This window comes from Durio zibethinus, chromosome 9 (genome assembly GCF_047325235.1).
Source record: "Durio zibethinus cultivar Kanyao isolate XHJ-2024 chromosome 9, ASM4732523v1, whole genome shotgun sequence".
Lineage (NCBI taxonomy): Eukaryota > Viridiplantae > Streptophyta > Magnoliopsida > Malvales > Malvaceae > Durio > Durio zibethinus.
The window spans coordinates 24445701-24463874 of record NC_143170.1 but is presented as its reverse complement, the minus strand read 5'-3'; the positions used below and the strand labels follow the sequence as shown (position 1 = coordinate 24463874).

The following is an 18174-nucleotide window of genomic DNA, read 5'->3' as shown; positions in this document are numbered from 1 at the left end:
CCAACATTGTACGGTGAAGTACTCTTCTAGGCTTTGGAAACTAAAAGCTCATGCCCAATCTTGTCTCCGGAAGGAAGGTAAAAACTGGAGTCAGTTGTTGATGAATGATCCTCAACCCCGGCGTTCGAAGTCGAAATGTTCTCCCTTGTGTTTTGAGCTTGTCTCATATCATAAGTATTACTTATTCTTTGCAGGAATGAAATCTGAATTCTTTTAAAATTATAATTTTATGATATTTCTAAAAATAATTTTACCAACTAATAGCGAATGGATAGTAGTAACTGGGGAAGTAATTTTATTGTCACTTTCAAACTTTATGTCCAAATAAATTTGATGCAACTATATATATATATATATATATATAACTGGGGAGGTAATTTTATTGGGATCTAAAGTCAAATGCTCAAGTGTTACTTTATAAATGTAAGGATGAGTTGTTGATTGATTTGATCTTGAAAAATTAAAAATCCAATTAACCATCCCTTTTAAAAAATAATTGAAACCAATTTAATTGTTTTTAGTAACAAAAAACAATCAAACAAATATGTCAATTGATTTAGTGTTAAAAAAAAAAAAACTAAATATTTCTATCATTTTTTTTGTCATCAATAGTGCAATGATTTCTATCCAATAAATTTTATTTTATAGTTTTATCATTAATATCATATTTGTTATAAATAAAAATAATTATATATTTATATTAAATATAATATATTTAAAAAATCTAATAAAAATAATAAATTAATTCAATCAATTTAATTATTAATTTCAGATATAAAAACTAATCAAATTATCCAAATAAATTTTTTTTAATAAATTATTATTAAAATTGAATGAATCCAATCAATTTGATCAAATTCAATCATTTTTACTGATCAAAACGATTGAAATTGACCTCTACTTACACTCACATAATTGAATTAATGATTTAAAGTATCAACAACATATGGTGCGAATATTTTATAAACTATTTTATCGAGAAAAAAATTAATTTAACTTTTTGAACAAATGACATGCATACTTTGTGAAAAAACAAAAAAGTGAGATAAATACCTATCCTGAATCAAATATTTTCTTTAAAAAATCAAATATTAAAACATTTTTATTATTAGTTATTTAATAGTAATTTTTTATGAAATTGATAAATATTGATTTTTTAAATTATTTTTGGGAAAACTAAGAAGAAAGGAAATTTTATCCAAGTCTGAAAACAAGTACTGCCTGCAAAAAAACCTTTCCTCTAAATCCAAAGACGAAAGGGGTTTGTCTGATATATTGTTTGTGTTCAACTCTGAGCTCGGCAGATAGCAACCTCCAACTGAGAGACAGAGAACGAAGATGGGATGGGCAAGCAAAGCAGGGGATTGGGCATTCAAAGGGTTCACAGCGGGTCTAGGGTTGGCCACCATTTACCTGACCGCCACTTTCTCTGTTAACGTTTACAGAGGCCTTGCCTGGCACAACTCTCAATCCGTATTTCTTCTCCTTTTTTTATTTTTGGCTACAAACCGCTCATATGATCAATTATGCTTGGAATGAATGATTCAGTGGAAATTCATTTTTTTTTCATGCTCATCCTTATTTCAGAATTTGATGCAAAAGTCATTGGCTTGTAACATTACATTAGCCCATGATTTACAGTAATAATCATCTTTGCTTGAAGCTTTATGTTGTTAGGATGGTTTGCATTTACTAATATGTTTTCTTCTTGAAATCACTAATTTCACTGTAATAAAATTTCGTACCTTTTTTTTTTTTTTTTCATTTTGCAACCACAGTATCTTTCAAGGAGTTGATCGAATATTATAAAGCTTTGTTTTCATGCTTAGGCTACGTGACCTTCTTTTGTGTTAAGAATTGATATTAATATGTAAAACTATATTCTTGTTGAACTACTTCGCCCCTTTTTGTTGAAAGGTATTTCGAGCTAGTATTTGTTATAATAAATGTGAATCTGCAGTTTAGATCAGCTACTTCATGCAGTCACCTTGATCCATTTCCCTATCCTCATCCTACGGCCTCTTTTGTGCCAAAAAATTTATTGTCAGACCAATGGAAAACAAAAGTGCCAGAAAACATGTTTTTGCTTTCCAATATATACATATTTCTTAAATGCCCTCATAATTTCTGTTTAGTTGCTGTCAAATCATATCTGCGTGCACCTTCTAATCACCACTGGGAAGGAGATAATGTAGTCTTTGGGTTCTTTGGGAATATAAATAGTACCATGTCTCTACATGGTTCAGAGCATAATAGCATTTTTTTTTAACTGCTACTATATCTGAAATCATCTGTGAAAGATCTATGAGTTTTGCACAGGTCAAAACGATTCTATTGGGGCCAATCCACTTCAACAGCTTATTAAATGATGATTCACTTGAACAATGAGGTCAAATGAAAACCATGAATGTGAGGAATTAAAAATCTTTTGAACTATTAACTATGGTTTTATGAAAACACTTGGAAGCTTTAATTAAACGCATGAAAAAAGAGAGTTCCTTCAAGTTTAGATTTGATGTTTTCGTTTTTAAATTCGTCTAAGCGGGTGTGTATTTGCGTGTTCACATGTGTACTCGTGCATTTGCGTGGATTTGTTTCGATTCTTGTTTTGATTTTTATTTCCAGCTTGACTTTCTGGCTTTTTTATTCTACAGAAGGCTGGTTTTAGTCACATTATTTTAAGCAGCTGGAATGCTTTCTTATGAAATGCTTAATTGAGATAAAAAAAAAAAAAAAAAAAAAGGAGGATGAAAATTGAATAAGGAAACAAAAGAAACTTTTGGGTGTATGATAAATCTGATATTTTCTGTCCTCTGGTAGTATGCCTCATAAACCAGAAACACCACATAACCACATACAATGTACACATGTATGTTACCTCCTGAGTTACAGTTCTTACTGAATAGGTTTTAAAAACTATCTGTTTATGAATGAGTGCAAACCAAGGCTGTAACTTCCTTTGCTTTTTTTTTTTCTTCAATCTTTGTCTGATATGGAGAATATGGTTATCGATAATCTTTTAGCTGATCAAGATGTTGCTATGATGCTGTGCTAAATTGAGCACTTTTAACTGAGATTTGACTCTTTTCTTTGGCAGAAAATTGAGAAGCAGGGCTTCACCAAGCAATCCACATGACATAGCACCTTGCTTGAGGGGAACTCCAGTCTTCCATTTGTCAAATTTTGTGTCCATTGCCTCCTTGGACTCAGAGTACAAAATTTTACCTTATTTTTAATGTTTCACCGTATAGGTATTGACCTGAGATTCCGGGATGTGAGGCCTCTCTAGGTGTTATTTTTGTTGTCGGTGGAATAACTTTTTGTTTCATTTTGAGAAATACTATACATTATCGCGCCATCTTGAAAAGGTTATGGTACTATCAAGTACGGCAATGAACTGGTAAGTTCAGTAAGCTATTAAATATATCTGACACTAGACATAGACTGCATGGTTGGAAATTTGCTTTGAATTTAAAGTGACTTGATTGGAACCTTGCGTTTTCCATTGGGGCATGTCGATCCTCATTATCGGCAAGATTTGATACTCCATTGCTATGTCGGTGAGACTTGGAATTCCTCCACTGCTACTGGGATTTTAAACATTTTCACTACTACTCCCCTATCCCACAATCAACCTTGATGAAATTTTATTGAAGGTTTGGCATTCTTGATACTCTTATGAACCCTAAATTTTCTTTCTTCCAAGGAAAAAAAAAAGAAACATCTCTTGGCCCCAAAAAACGAAAACATTTTTGTTTTTTTTGTTGTATAACCCAAACATGGTACTCGTACTCAACATGGCAAATTATCACCGATCTGGTTTATAGAAGGGGTGTGAACAAGATAATGATATTCGTAATCTATTCAAGCTCAAGTCGTAAAAATAACTAGAATTTGACTTGATCAATGACAAGTTATTGTTTTTCATATTTTAAACTATGATTTTCAGGTTTACCATTATGAACTATGAGTTTAATTCATCTTGAAGTTATTGCTTTTCATTTTTTAAACTATGATTTTCAGGTTTACCATTATGCACCATGAATTTAATTCATCTTGAGTCAAACTCATGTAATTCAGCTTCTATCTCAAATCAATCTTAAGTTTAAAAATAAATAGAAAAAATATAATTCAATCGAGCTTAAATCTCGTTTCAAACTTTGACTTTGGAATTTGAGCTCGGGTTTTTTATTGTGTAGGCTTCTGTTCCACCCTAACTACTTTGACTCGATTACACCGTAATTTGTGCAGGGTAAACGTCCAAAAAGAATCCAATTTCTTTGTATAAATAATAGTAAACTAATAACTGTGTATCATGTGGGACAAAGCGTTAGGTTAAGAAGCATTTTTCTCGTTTGCATTAACTTAATTAGACCCCACCATCTTAAAACTGCTAGTGTTGCTGTATTATAAGGATGCTCATCATCAAAGTCAAATAATAGTGATTGCCCTTTCAGATGATCTGTAAAGCAAGAAAAAAAAAAAGTGTTCCAAAAACATCAGGAAGCTATACACATTTTCACACTCTATACCAGGCTGGAAAATTGAGGTGGTGTAGCCCACTCTTTCTCCAGTCTTCATATGCCTCTAGAAAAATTTTGAAGGGATAAAAAGGTCTAAACCAAAAATGAAGAAATTATCAGATGATACTACTTTTGGTTTCACCAGAAGAACGACAAGACGGTAGGCTTTATGAGGTGAGTTTAAAATGAACTGTATGAGAACCCCGCCAAGCAATTTGCTTTAGGCAACTTCACATTAGGGCACCACCCACATAAAATTGGGCAAAACATTGCATTTCCTTGACCCCCCAAGTCCCAATCATGCTACAAACCTGCAAGTCAGATTGTATGCAAATCAGAAGCAAGCTAAACAAGGAAACAGAACCTTAACCACAAATGTCTAGAACGAAAGTAAAAGCATATTTCATGTCCTATGATTGAAATTAACAGCAAAGGGCTATGATGCCTGAGATGTGTGACAAATGCAAGGACATAAGAATACAGGTTGATCGCTGGATGGCAAAATAAATATGACAAGTTGCTTCTGTAACTGAATGTGTAAATTTCAAGGATGAGATTAAGTGACTGTTCTACTGAACACAGGGCCAGGACCTAATCCACCCACGGTAACCGCAGCAGGAACCTTGCTGTTTCTATTTACTGCTAGAAGAGGAAAACATTACATTGCCCAACATGATAAAGGAATGTACATAGGAGGCTGTCCATGTGTAATGCATGTCTGCCTTAGGAAATATTGACATTGATTTAAGGAGGTTATGCCAAAACAAAGTATCATCATCGGATTACAAGGCTAAAAGTAAAATTTAATGTTAAATACCTGCTGCTTCTGGTGCTGTTGTCACTGATGTGTTATCTCAGAGAAAGGCCTTGAATCACTATGAATTTCTGCCAATGGATTCATAATAAATCCACCACCACCTTGAAGCCGTAACCTACGGTTCTCCAACTTAAATGTTTCAGCATTGCAATTTCGATCGGCTCTATAGCATGTGGCAGCCACTGAAGGGGTGCCACTGGAAGTAGAAAACCTAGAGGTAATGTATTGGCCATGTGTTTTCCTCCAGAACTTGGAGCTCAAAAAACCTGCAGCAGGTAGTAGGCAACAAGTGGTGCTGCTGGAAGTAGACATCCTTCCAGTTGATACAGCCAAGTCATGTGAGATCTCATCCAAAGCCAGTTCTAGACCATGCACGCGTGTCTCCAGTGAATTCATCCCAGTCTGTGAGCTACAAATGAATCTCTAGACAAGAGAAGAAATAAAAACACATGTTATTGAAAAAGCATCTTGATAGATATATCACTAGTACAATCACATTACTGGATGGCAATTGAGAGGATATTTATTTTTCAAGCATTCAAAACAAACCTGCAGGAGATCTAGCAGGCTAGATTGCTGTTTTTCTATCTGAACCAGTTGGTTGCGGATCAGAGATAAATCCTCACAGTCTTTATGGTTTGCATGGAGATTCTCATAGGCATTACTAACCACAACAGTGGATTCCGGGGTTTCCTCATGACAAGGAGCCACGCGAGATCCAGACTTTGAACCACCAACTTTGTTGTGCTTGTCATCAGAATTCTTATTACGGAAAAGGGATCGCTTTATTTCAGACTTTGCAGACTTCACATTCTCATTATTCTTCCTTTGTAATACATTCTCACTCCTCTCCTTAACACTACCCTCACGTGCCCCTGTCACAGTAGTGGCATGAGGAACAGCAATCTCAACTCTCCAGTCTAGGGGCTTCTTGCCATTAACTTTCTGAATGGTTGCCTTTAAAGGACTTCTCTTCCTAGCTGTGGTTGCAAAGGAACTATCAGGCGGAGTTGACCTTGTAATCAAAGTAGGTTTCTTTCTAGTTTGAGGAGCTGCAACATCCGCATTGGAAGAAATTTTAGAGCCGGGTGGGTAGCGTCCATCACTTGCATCCTCTGTTATCAGAACAGAACCAAATCCAGTATACAAGTAAAAAAAAAATCAGACATATGCTGCCAAAAATGGTCAAATTATTCCACAAAAAAGGGATCATATCAAACTTCGCTTTGCAAATATACAATTACCAAATAACCAGTTCACAACAAAGATGTTTTGGGGCAATGCAACATTCCTAATTTAGAGGTTCTAGAAGACACAATCAACCTGCCAGATTAACTAGAACACAATATTAGGAGCTTTAACGCCCATCAAACAGAAGCAGATCATCACATACCTTTAGAAGAAGCCTGCGATCGAGGTGGCGGAGACGCCTCTTCTGAAACATCAGGAACCTGCTTCCACGCCTCTAACATCTGACTCATAACCTCCCTAGCAGCTTTTACCTATATAATGATCGCATCCAAATATAACACTAAAATTAAAAACAATTGAAAAAAGAAATAACGTAAACCAAAATGTAAATGACCTTACTAGAATTTATATCACGATAAAGCCAAAAACTAGTAGTATTTGTTGAAAAGCAAAAAAACCTTATCAAATCTTCTAGCCTCCAAAACTTTCATGCAAACAGTTTTAAACTCAGTCAATGAATCCCTCTCAACCACGGCCAACCTCCCAAGGGCCTCGGCCGCTCCCTTCCTCGCTGCCCAATCTTCACTACTCAGAAACCCAATCAAGCACCCAACCAATTCCTTCATCATGGCTTGACCCAAATTCGACGCCCCACCCGAACCGATCACACTCCCGATCACCACCAAAACCGCGGCCTTCGCCTTGCACCCATCGCACTTCACGAGTTTCTCCAGCTTCGTCAGCATCCTCGCCAGCCTAACAGGATCCGGTCCCGGCGACCGGTCGATCGCAGCAGCTAAACACAATGCCGCCCCGATCTGCGCGTTCGGTTCTTGTTCCGTGAAAAGCGCGTCGCTCAAAGGCTTCAAAAACGAAGAGGAGAAGTTGCATTTTGTGAGGTTGGCGGAGAGAGCGGAGACCGCGTCTACACAGGCGGAGCGGACGGCGGAGTCGGGGTCCCGGAGGCGGCGGAGGAGGCTAGAGAGGATTTTAGGGAGGAAATGAGGGAGAGAATTTGGATATGCAACGGCTAAAACAGAAATAAGCTTCACGCATTGCTTCCGGATTCCTATTTTATCGGAGGAATCAACGGAAAGAATAGAGGAAAGGAAAGTCGGAAGTAATGTAGCATCGAGGTTTCTAGAAATGGACTCGAGCTCAGCAGCGGCGAGAGAGAACGTGTCTCGGTCACCGAGCTTATTAAGGAGAGTGTTAATTTTGAGTTTAAAGGATTGCGCCATTCTTCGTTTTTACTTCTTTTGCTGCGGCAGTGGAGCAGCAGGCGGTGCGGGTGGAGGTGGCATTGGGCAAGTCTCCAGTGCTGGGAGATGTCCAAGGTTCGTCCAGGCCTTTCTAATTTAAGGTGAAGAAGGAGAGTCGTTAAAAGGCATGCGAAGCGGTGGCCTTTTAAGCAGGTTTTGGCCGCTTTTTTTTTTTTTTTTATCTATCTTTTATCTTTGTTTGGTTTTTACTTTACTCATATGGGGGAAGAGCCAAGGGGATTGTCAAGAATAATCCGGCAATAAGCATATGTGGCTATTCTTGATTGGAATTTAATTTATATTTTTTAAAAATAAGAGTAGCAGTAAATAATTATTTAATTATGTTAATTAATTAATTAATTTAAATTCCTTAAAATTTATGGCATCAAGGACAAGACCTGTAAATTTAAGACACCGGGCCCACATAATCAAATCAAATGAGTTTAGACTCGTAAATTAATGCTTGCAATTGCAAGCACCGACTGCTTTAGAAATCTGCCTCGCGCACCATTTCAGTTTTCAAAAATTAAAAAAAAAAAGGCATAAATTAACATATTGTTTGATAGAGTTTACTAAAAAATAATTTTTTATTTGTTTATATTTATTTATTAAATTTACTAAATTATTATAAATAATATTTTAAAAATTATCAGTTAAATAAATAGATAATAAATATAGTAAAAAATATTATATTTGATTTATTTATATTCTTAAATGTAAGTGAACAAAATATTTAATGAACATTTTGCAAATATTTTCATTTTTATTTATTTATTAAATTAAATAAATTAGTATAAATAATATTTTAAAATTTATTAATTTAATAAACTTATTACAAACATAATAAAATTTATTTATATTCATTTTATTTATATTTATTTATTTAATTTAATAAATTTTTATAAATAAAATTTTAATTTAGTGAATATATTATAAAATAATAAATTTTATTAATATTCCTTTACTTACACCTTATTATAAAGTGCACTCGCCACTATCGCCTAACTTTTTATCCAAACAAAATTCCATCAGATTCATTATCGTATCATATAGTAAGAGGAAGGAGATATACTTTTTAATGTTTTTTCTATAGATATTTTGGCTTTGGAAGTGCTAAAATCTTTTTCATCAGTACATTTTCGATATCTACATCAAGTCACTAACTATATTCCATAAGACATTAAGAAAGAAAAGACACTGTTACTAAGAGTTAATTACACTTTTTATATTTGAATTTTGAAAAATATTTAAATTAATATATAAAAATAAAATTTACAATTTATATCTTAAATTTTTAAATAATATATTATTTTAATTTAAATTCTGATATTATTAATTTATTTTTATAATATTTAATTTATATAATTTTATTATGTACATATTATTTATTAAGTAAAAATAATAATTATTTTATAAAAATTTTTATATAAATGTCAAGTGATAAATAATATAATTGATCAATTTTAAACAATTTTAATTATATGGATAAAATTATATAAGTTTTTAAAATATAATAAAAAATATGTTAATAAAATATTTAATGAATACAACTTAATAATATTTATTAAACGTTACAAATATAATTTGACATAATTAATGAAAAAATATGTTAATAAAATATTTAATGAATACAACTTAATAATATTTATTAAATGTTACAAATATAATTTCACATAATTAAGGATTAAAGTTTTGATTAGCATTATGTATATAATTTGAAGGTTTAAAATGTAAATTATATATATATATTTTTAAGTATTAATTAATTAATTTATATATATATATATACAAAAAAAAAAAAAAGAACAACTTTTTATAGAGGGTCATTTAACGTTTAGCTTATGTTTTAAGTAACAAGGACGCTGATATGGTCTGGTCAAATAACTTTTTTATGTCGGCCAGTGCAAGGCCTGGCCTGAGGTGGCCTTTCTAATGGAGAAAGATTAAGGAAGGGAAAGGAGCAGTGGTCCTAAGTCCTTAAAGATAGCTGTAGGAAGGGGAGATTCGATGAACAGCAGCAGAGGAGCATGTGAAGCAATTATGTAAAGCAGTTATTTTGGGTAAATTGGCCCCAAATTTAAGGGTTCACGTGATGCTACTCTTCTTCTGCTCTGCTGCCTCGGCTTTTATTATCCAACCGAATCGAACGCTGCTCTGTACTGCTGTTGTAATCAACCTGCTTAATTTTTACCCCTCAAAATCATTACCTTTCTTACGTAAATCAACCATTGTGTTTTTCCTCTTTTCTTTCGATAAAATCTAGACAGATCAAGAATTGAGAAAAAAAATTTTTTTTAAATTAATTATATTATTTGATTTAATTTAAATTAATTTTTCCTTGTAAAGTTTGATCAACATTTGGATATTAACTGTTTCAATTTGGTTTAATTTTTGGATCTAAAAATAATATATATATATATATATCTTAACCAAATAAATTATATATTTTTATTAGTTTTTATATGTATTTTAAATTTTATAAAATAAAAAATAACTATTTTATTTTTAAATTTATTTAAAATGTTAAAAGTTAATTTTTCAAATTTAATGAATCAAATTGAATAAAAAAAATTTTTCTATCAAATCCAATCAAGTTTAAAAAAACTTTAGTTTAAATTTAAATAAATTTTTAAAAATTTATAATATTATGTATTAACTGAAATTACTTAATGTTGTAGAATATTTTAATATTTAGGTTAAGATATAAATGTATAGTTTCCCCGTGATCTAGCATGGTTCATCTACGACATGATGTTTCAGTGGGTAGGCCTCAATATTGATTGTTGGCCCCAATCTTTGCTTGCATGTTGACATGCTTAAGAAAATCCACTTTACCGTATTTGTGTTGATGCTTCAAGTTCAACTAAACCTGCGAAATTTAGCTATCGTGTGTGTTACAATCGTTCAGCTGAAACCTACCCAAAACTTTTGTCTCAACCTCCACACACCTACCAGACCATTTCAAGAAATGGACCTAAATGACATCACTTTCACTTTCGCTCGGCTGTCAGGCCATTTGTTGAAATGTTTCCAAGACCAAGACTTATTTTGGTTATTTTTTTTTAATTAAAAAGCCAACAGCTTGAAAATAAGAAAAAGAATGGTAGGAATTAGACTTTAAAATTTATATTTATTTGATATTATTTTTTAAAATTAATTATATGAATCAGTTGAATTAAATTTTGAGCTTTGATTTTAGTTAAACACAATTAATCATGCAAGAAGAGAAGGAAATAAATGGGGGAAGAAACTGAGGCAATAACAATGGGAAAGTAATGCTGGCAGTAGAACATAATTCTAGCAGATTAAAGAAAAAAAAAAACCAATAGCAGCTATCTGCTTAATTCTCTGCAATTTGGTTCTCTAAGGTTGCTTTGGGGTCATCCTTGTCGGTTGGATTGGAATAAAACATACAAAAGCTCAACTATGCTGGGAATACAAAGCCAAAATCAAGTAGTTTGGAATCATTTTTCCCATTTTGAAAAGTAGGGAGAGGCTACTAAGTCTTAAGACTACTAAAGCTAAAAACTCAATGACATCCTATTGCCAAGCAGCGTGAAATGGAATCATCGATTGCCATATTTTTCTTGATCACTCTTGGTTGGTTGGCACGTAATTATTCATAGTTAATATAGTTATGACAACTATGATTAATTTCATCAAAATAATTATATAATTTGTTGATAAAATATTAAATTTTTTATTTTAATGATCAAAATATTACAATTAACTTTGTAATAATATTAATAAAAGGAGAACAAGATGATTGATTAATTACTTATCAAATGGACCATCTGGTCAAAGTAACGTTCATGTTTTTTACTTTTTTTTTTTAATGACAAAGTAAAAAGCTCAATCCAAAAGCTGTTACCAAACATGGTAGAGTTTTAACATTTCAATTCCAAGCCTTTGGCTCAATTCTGTTGTCCTTCCCATGCCAATCTGAACCAAATTCCAAAATCATGCGATTTTCATTGCAATTATTTTTATTAATATGAGGGAGGACTATAAGTTTCTGCCCTCTAAGATTTGTTTTTATGAAAGTTGATTAATCAAATTAAAAGTTTGATTTTACTCTAAAAAACTTAATTTTTTTTTCTCATTTACACATTAGACTGTAACTAAATTATATAATTTAAATATAATACGATAATATGACACGATTAAAAAATTTTATAAGCATTATATAAGAGTTAATAAAAATTAAAAAAAAATATTTTTCTTATTTGATGTGTCGATTTGAATTTGATATAATAAATTTTTTATTTTACATATATTAAACACAAAATAAATAAAATATAAATACACAAATTATTTAATCTTAGCTTCATTATTAATTATTGTGTCTCATGAGGCTTGTTCTGTGTTATATAGCTATTATAAGACAATTACATGATGAAGATGCATATGTTGGTTGAATTAGAGACAAAGGTCCCAATATAGAGACATAATCACATGGATTGAAACAAAGAGAATGTAGAAAAACCTCTTGAAGCTCAAATATATCAATTTCTACTCAAGTTTGTGTTGTCTTCCTCTCACCAAAACCCATGTGCAATTTCTTTGCATCTATTGTGACACACATGGACAAGAAACTTGTGAGTAAATAAAGCAATGCATTGCGCTCAAATAATTGGCTATATCCTTACAAGAAACATCCTTTGGATGATCAGTGCTTGTTGACACATGTTGATCATTTATATCTTTGTTTTTTCTCCTTTGGCATTATTCGATATTTCATTGATGCCAATAATCGTATGATCTATTGATAAAATACTATATTTTTAATTCTAAAGATCAGAATTTAAAACCTAAGAACTTCAAATATAATATATATATATATATATATATATTTCATTGATGAATTTATGAAAAAAAGAAGGTGATGGCTTAGGACCGGAGAAAATGAGTTTAGACCTAATGATGTTCAGTGAAATGGAAAAAATAATAACCTCTAACCAATATGTTTAAATTTATAATTCCATATAAATCGTATCATAGTTATAAATAAATAAATAAATAAAACTTAGCACAAGTCTATGATCATGTCCAATTATCCTTACTACTCTGAATTCATCCTTTTTTTTTTTTTTCCGCATGATTGAGAGGCCATATTGCAATGTGCTTGACCCTACATCTAATGGTGGATCTAATTGCCTTGTAATGAGATTGCATAATCTATAAATTACTATTTTGTATTTAAGGTGGAGGAGGATTAAGTATAGGTAAAGTTTGTGGATATTCAAATTGAAGTTTGGTTTATGCAGTTATTTTTAAAAAGTAATATTTAACAGTTTTGATATTTAAATTTCACACTTGTAATCTTTTTAAGAGCATATCACCCATAATTTTTTTATTATAATATTACAATTGTTTAATAATAATAAAAAATTATGTAAAAATCTATCAATTATAGATGTAGACTTTACATAAAATTTTGATAAACTTGTAATTGATTAATTTTATTACAATGTTATAGGTAAAAACTCATAATCCTTTTTTATTCTAGATTATAACTTCATTTGTACTAAAAAAATTTCTAGATACTCCTGATTATATTATTTTAAAAAATATCATTTTGTATTAAATTTATATTTTTTAATGAGCTTACAATTACAATTAGAAATTAAACTTATAATCAAACAATTATATATATTTATTTATTTATATATGATATGTAATTATTACATCTGATAGAAGAAATTAGTAAACAAGCTAAACGAGCAAAATTAATATAAAGTTGAATGCAATCTACACTTGATAAAAAGAGTATAAAATCTTTGATGCATACAGGTTAAGGGGCTTGTTTCCTCTTCTTTGTTCATCTACAAGGTTGAATTTTTAGGTTATTTCGTTTGACTTAGACTGTATCCTCTTGATCCTTTTGGTTCGACTTGATAAATTTAAAAATGTCACAATAATACGGTAAAAAAAATATTGTTTAAAACTTTAACAAAAAATTATATATGAATTTAATAAAAATTAAAAAATTTATTTTTATATTTAATATGTGAACATAACTTAATGTGATAAGTTTTATTTTACACTTATTTGATACGATACTAATGTGATATAAATATAAATTATAAATTGTGAGGTACTCATGAGACATGGATGGATACTGCTTAGCTGTGGATCATGAAAATTAATTCTGTTGTGCCTTCAATGGATTCAGCTCATAGCTTTATGAACTGATGTACAAGATTCAAATCGTACCAAGCTTTGTGTCAATCATATCTTTGAAAATATTAATAAAGTTCATAAAACAACAAATAAGTTTAATGGTTTGATAAATTTTGTATCTCATAATACTCAGACAAACAATTCCAGCTCAACCCACATTTATAAGTTTTGAAACTTTATATAATTTTTTATTGTAATTAGACAATTACAATATTATAATAAAGAATATTGTAGGTGAAATGCTCCTCTTGACTTCACACCATATTAGAACACTTCACTTTAGCCCCTAAACAAAACAACAACCCAGAATAGTCAACGAAGAACCCAACAGAGGATGAAATTAATATGGTCCAGCTTATTTTGTGTAGAACACAGCCTACATCATGTCACAGACTAGCCATGCAGGTTGATTTCTTCTGTCAAAGACGCATCCTTCGAAGGAAAAAGATGAAAATTTTCAATAGATTATGAGAAAATGGGTTTTGGAGGATCATTGCGAGTAGTCGGCGACACGAGGTGGCGGCCCGATGATGGAATCTTGACAGCAGTCTTCAGAAGCAAACCAGTAGAAGGAAAGGAAAAAAAAAAAAAAAAAGAAGGGAAGAAATTATTTTTTTCCATATATTATTTACATTCCTAAAAACTAAAACTATCAACAAAATAACTTTTTGGGCTTTTCTCAAGAGGATGTAAAGCTTTGTGTTCTTGTGTTCTCTATTACTCTTGTTTTCGTTGTCTTTTTCAGTTTCCATCGTATTTTAGACTTTTCAATGAGTCTTGAGTTTTTTTATTTTTATCTTTTCATGTGACGAACTGGATCTTCATTCAACACTCCAACTATCGAAGCTCATATATATTTATTTTGAAAAATCCCGGTTCAACACCTCGTATCAAATAAAAAAGGATGAAGTTAATTTTTCACATCATTCTGTTAAAGATCTATTAAAATTGGAGTAGAGAATCTAAAAGCAAAATTTTGAGATAATAGAAAGAGAAAGACATACGGCTATATGCATTGACGAAATTATCTTCATCTGGAAAGAGCCAAGGTCATTTACTTCAATAATTGCCAGCTCTTCTCTTCATTTTTCTTCTTCACCCTCTTCCCTTTTCCCCTGCTTCTTTTTGAGGTCTCTTTTCCTCTATTTATAGGGAGCGCTGCTCGCTCTCCCTCAACTAGTAACAACACGCCAATCTGAGTTCAGTATTAACTGCAAAGACAATGAAGATGCCACCATTTTGAGCTTGGAAAAAGTTTAATTCAGCAGGGTTTGGGATTAGTGGCAAAAAGGGCAGAAGGAGTTTTTGAGTTTAATGACAGTTAAAAATGGTAGTTAGACAAGGGTGATGACTGTTAAATGTTCTTTAACCCTTTCTGGCAAGATCTTTTCCCCCCAAGAAACTACAGTGCAAAAGAGTGAAATGAGCTACTGGCTTGTATTTTCATTCGATACCGGCAAAACAAGCAATATATTTCCTTGATCCTGCAGCTGTATTCAAGTAGAAAGTCAGTTTCTAAAGGTTACACACGAGGATCGATGATACAACACTTCGTTTTTACGATATCTGCACCTGCAGTTAGTTCCCTCTGGGCAGAATGCAGAACAAGAAGAAAACAGAAGACAATAAATCATTTCACGTGATAACTTTATGGACCCAGTAATCACAAGCAATATTGTCTCACTGCAAGTAAAAGTCTCTCATTACTTGACAATCGTTATCCCAGAAAACAGATGAAGAAAGAGGAGAAAGTAAATCCAATAGAAAAATGCATTAACTGCCCAATATGTCAGTATAACACAAAAAAGGAAGCAACTAGAATGAAACATGGGGCAAAGAACGGATACTTTGAGCAAGTAAAAGAACGAGATGACCATACTGGAATGAATATCACAATTAGTTAACAAGTCCAGTAATTGCAGTAATTGTTAGTTAGCAGGTCCACTATTCAATTCATAAGAGTCCCCTTCTGAGTCATAGAGGGTTAACACCACCAAAAAGATCACATTTAGTACTAAATAAACTGACTTTAAATAAACTAAAATCACATTTAGTACCCAGATAAAGTCATAAAGAGGGTTAACACCACCAAAAAAAGCCTCAACTCTAATGGTTCCTGGCTGCATGATTTAAATCATGTTATTAAGCAGCAGTTCTTGAACAGCATCTGGAGGAATACTAAATAAACTGTAAGGCTAGTTGCAAGTTAGGGAAGCTAGGGCTATTGTGTCCACACGTCTATCTGCCACAAGATGAAAATCGAACATCTTGCAGGAGCAATCCTGCTGAAGTTACTGATAGGCCAAGATACATAATAATTGGCACCCCCTCAAATTTATCAAATAGCACATTAGATTAATAAACTGTTCATAAATTAGTAAAACTATAATCAGTGACCATGGATACCATCGACATAAGTGTGCCAGATTAATCGTTTTTCTTTCTTCCTTATTATCTTCCCTCTTTCCCCTTCATCATGCCTTTTGTATGTAGTACCGTGGTTTTTTTGTTGATGCCAAAGATTCTTATATATATGCAATACTGGAGTCTTTGAAGGGTCCATCGTCCAGTTTGCTTGTCCCTGTGGCGGATGGCTAAGAGTAAGAAAAGACCGAATTATATATGGTTCATCAGAACATGAAGAAATTTTCCTATGTAATCATAGGCAAATCTTTACATAAATACCAACTTGCAAGTACGTTAATGAATAAATTAGAAGATTATATTCTTGTAATATGTAGAATGAACTTCTCATGTCAGACCTGTACAACCATGTATTAAAGTCTATTGTGCGGTGTAGTTTAAATGGATTAAGTTGGATTTCTACTGGTCCTATCGAAAAGTTTAAGACTTGTCCACCTATTATTAATTGGTTTTAAGTGGGATGTTAACATGATATCAAAGCTAAGAGATTACAGTGTTTGTTGTACCACTCGTTATTTGTTATTCATTGCTTGTTACCCCACATTTGTTGTCCACGTAGTAATTCATTTAAATAAGTTGTTCTTATTGAGCCTGAACATGAGGAAGAGTGTCACGTGATGTATCCTAAATTACTTAAGTTTGGGGTTTGGTGTTGCTATATTTCTTGGAGCATCATGGTACCTTAAATTATAAAGCCAAGAATGCATGGTGCACCAAGTAAAACAGTGAACCACCAGTGGCCCCAGCTAGATACAACATCAGCAAATATATCATGTAGAAAAGAACTGTATTGTTCTTCGTTCTGACTACGGAAAAATTATTTCTTGAAAGACTATGATGAGCAAAAAAAGCTCTATCCTTAATAACAAGGACAAACAATAAAAAACAAAAGTTTGAATGATATTGAGATTTTTGAAATGAGATACTATTGGAAAAGAGAAATGGCAGAGCTAAATCAGTTGCATGTTCCACAAATTTTAATTTGTTATAGAAATAAGAGCCAGTATTTCCTGTATTTGTCTGTTTGTTGTCAAAAAAAAAATGAAAAATAATTTTTTATGTGACAATTCTTATTTATATGTGAAGCATTTTTTTTTTTTGGGCAAATCCACAAATTAAATTTTCTAAAATTTCAAACCGGATTTTAATTTTTTTATTTTTATATTATATCTTAAATTTGCGAATTTAATTTTAAGCTGGTATCATTATATACTTAAAATGGACTAAAATTTGAAAATAAAATAAAGAAATGATATAATAAATTGCAAAAAGAAGGCACTTAGCAGCGACCCCTTAAAAGGTCAAAACTGGAACCAACGTCAAATCTTCTTTGTGCTGGGTATTTGAGAAATTCAACCAAAAACGCTTTGCAACAACTGTATAAGAGAAACCCCTGAATTTCCCCTATATGATTGGGGTTTGATCGCCATGGAAAAGAGTGGTGGTGAAATGGTGTGAGAAGGGAGAGCGTAGAAACTGGTTTAGGAGGGTTGGCTTGGTGATCGAAGAGAATGAAAATTTAAAACTCGAATTAATTGAACTTATATGAAATAATAATTTAAATGGAATCAAATTAAAGTGATTAGTCAAAATAATCAAAATCCACTTAACTTGGAGTATAAGTCACAATCAATCCGAAGAATACCTTGGTCTAACAATGATCATAGGGAGGGGTCTTGGAGAAGATGAATAGGAGAAAAAAACAATGGAGCCACAGATGGAAATCTCAAGGTGGCAAAGAGGTGTTTATCAAATCAGTGCTACAGTTGACGTC

The 18174-nt window shown here is 32.0% G+C and overlaps 1 protein-coding gene across 1 annotated transcript; it reads right to left on the bottom strand.

The window, feature by feature from the left end:
• Positions 1-4335: 4335 nt before the first annotated feature.
• LOC111317256 (TORTIFOLIA1-like protein 3) lies at positions 4336-7913 on the bottom strand. The gene is made up of 5 exons (XM_022919707.2): positions 6990-7913; positions 6734-6842; positions 5890-6455; positions 5341-5763; positions 4336-4834 (listed from the first exon to the last, which is right to left on the bottom strand). Exons 1-4 carry the CDS (start codon positions 7770-7772, stop codon positions 5362-5364), a joined length of 1860 nt encoding a protein of 619 aa, XP_022775442.2. The 5' UTR covers positions 7773-7913; the 3' UTR covers positions 4336-4834; positions 5341-5361.
• Positions 7914-18174: the final 10261 nt, after the last annotated feature.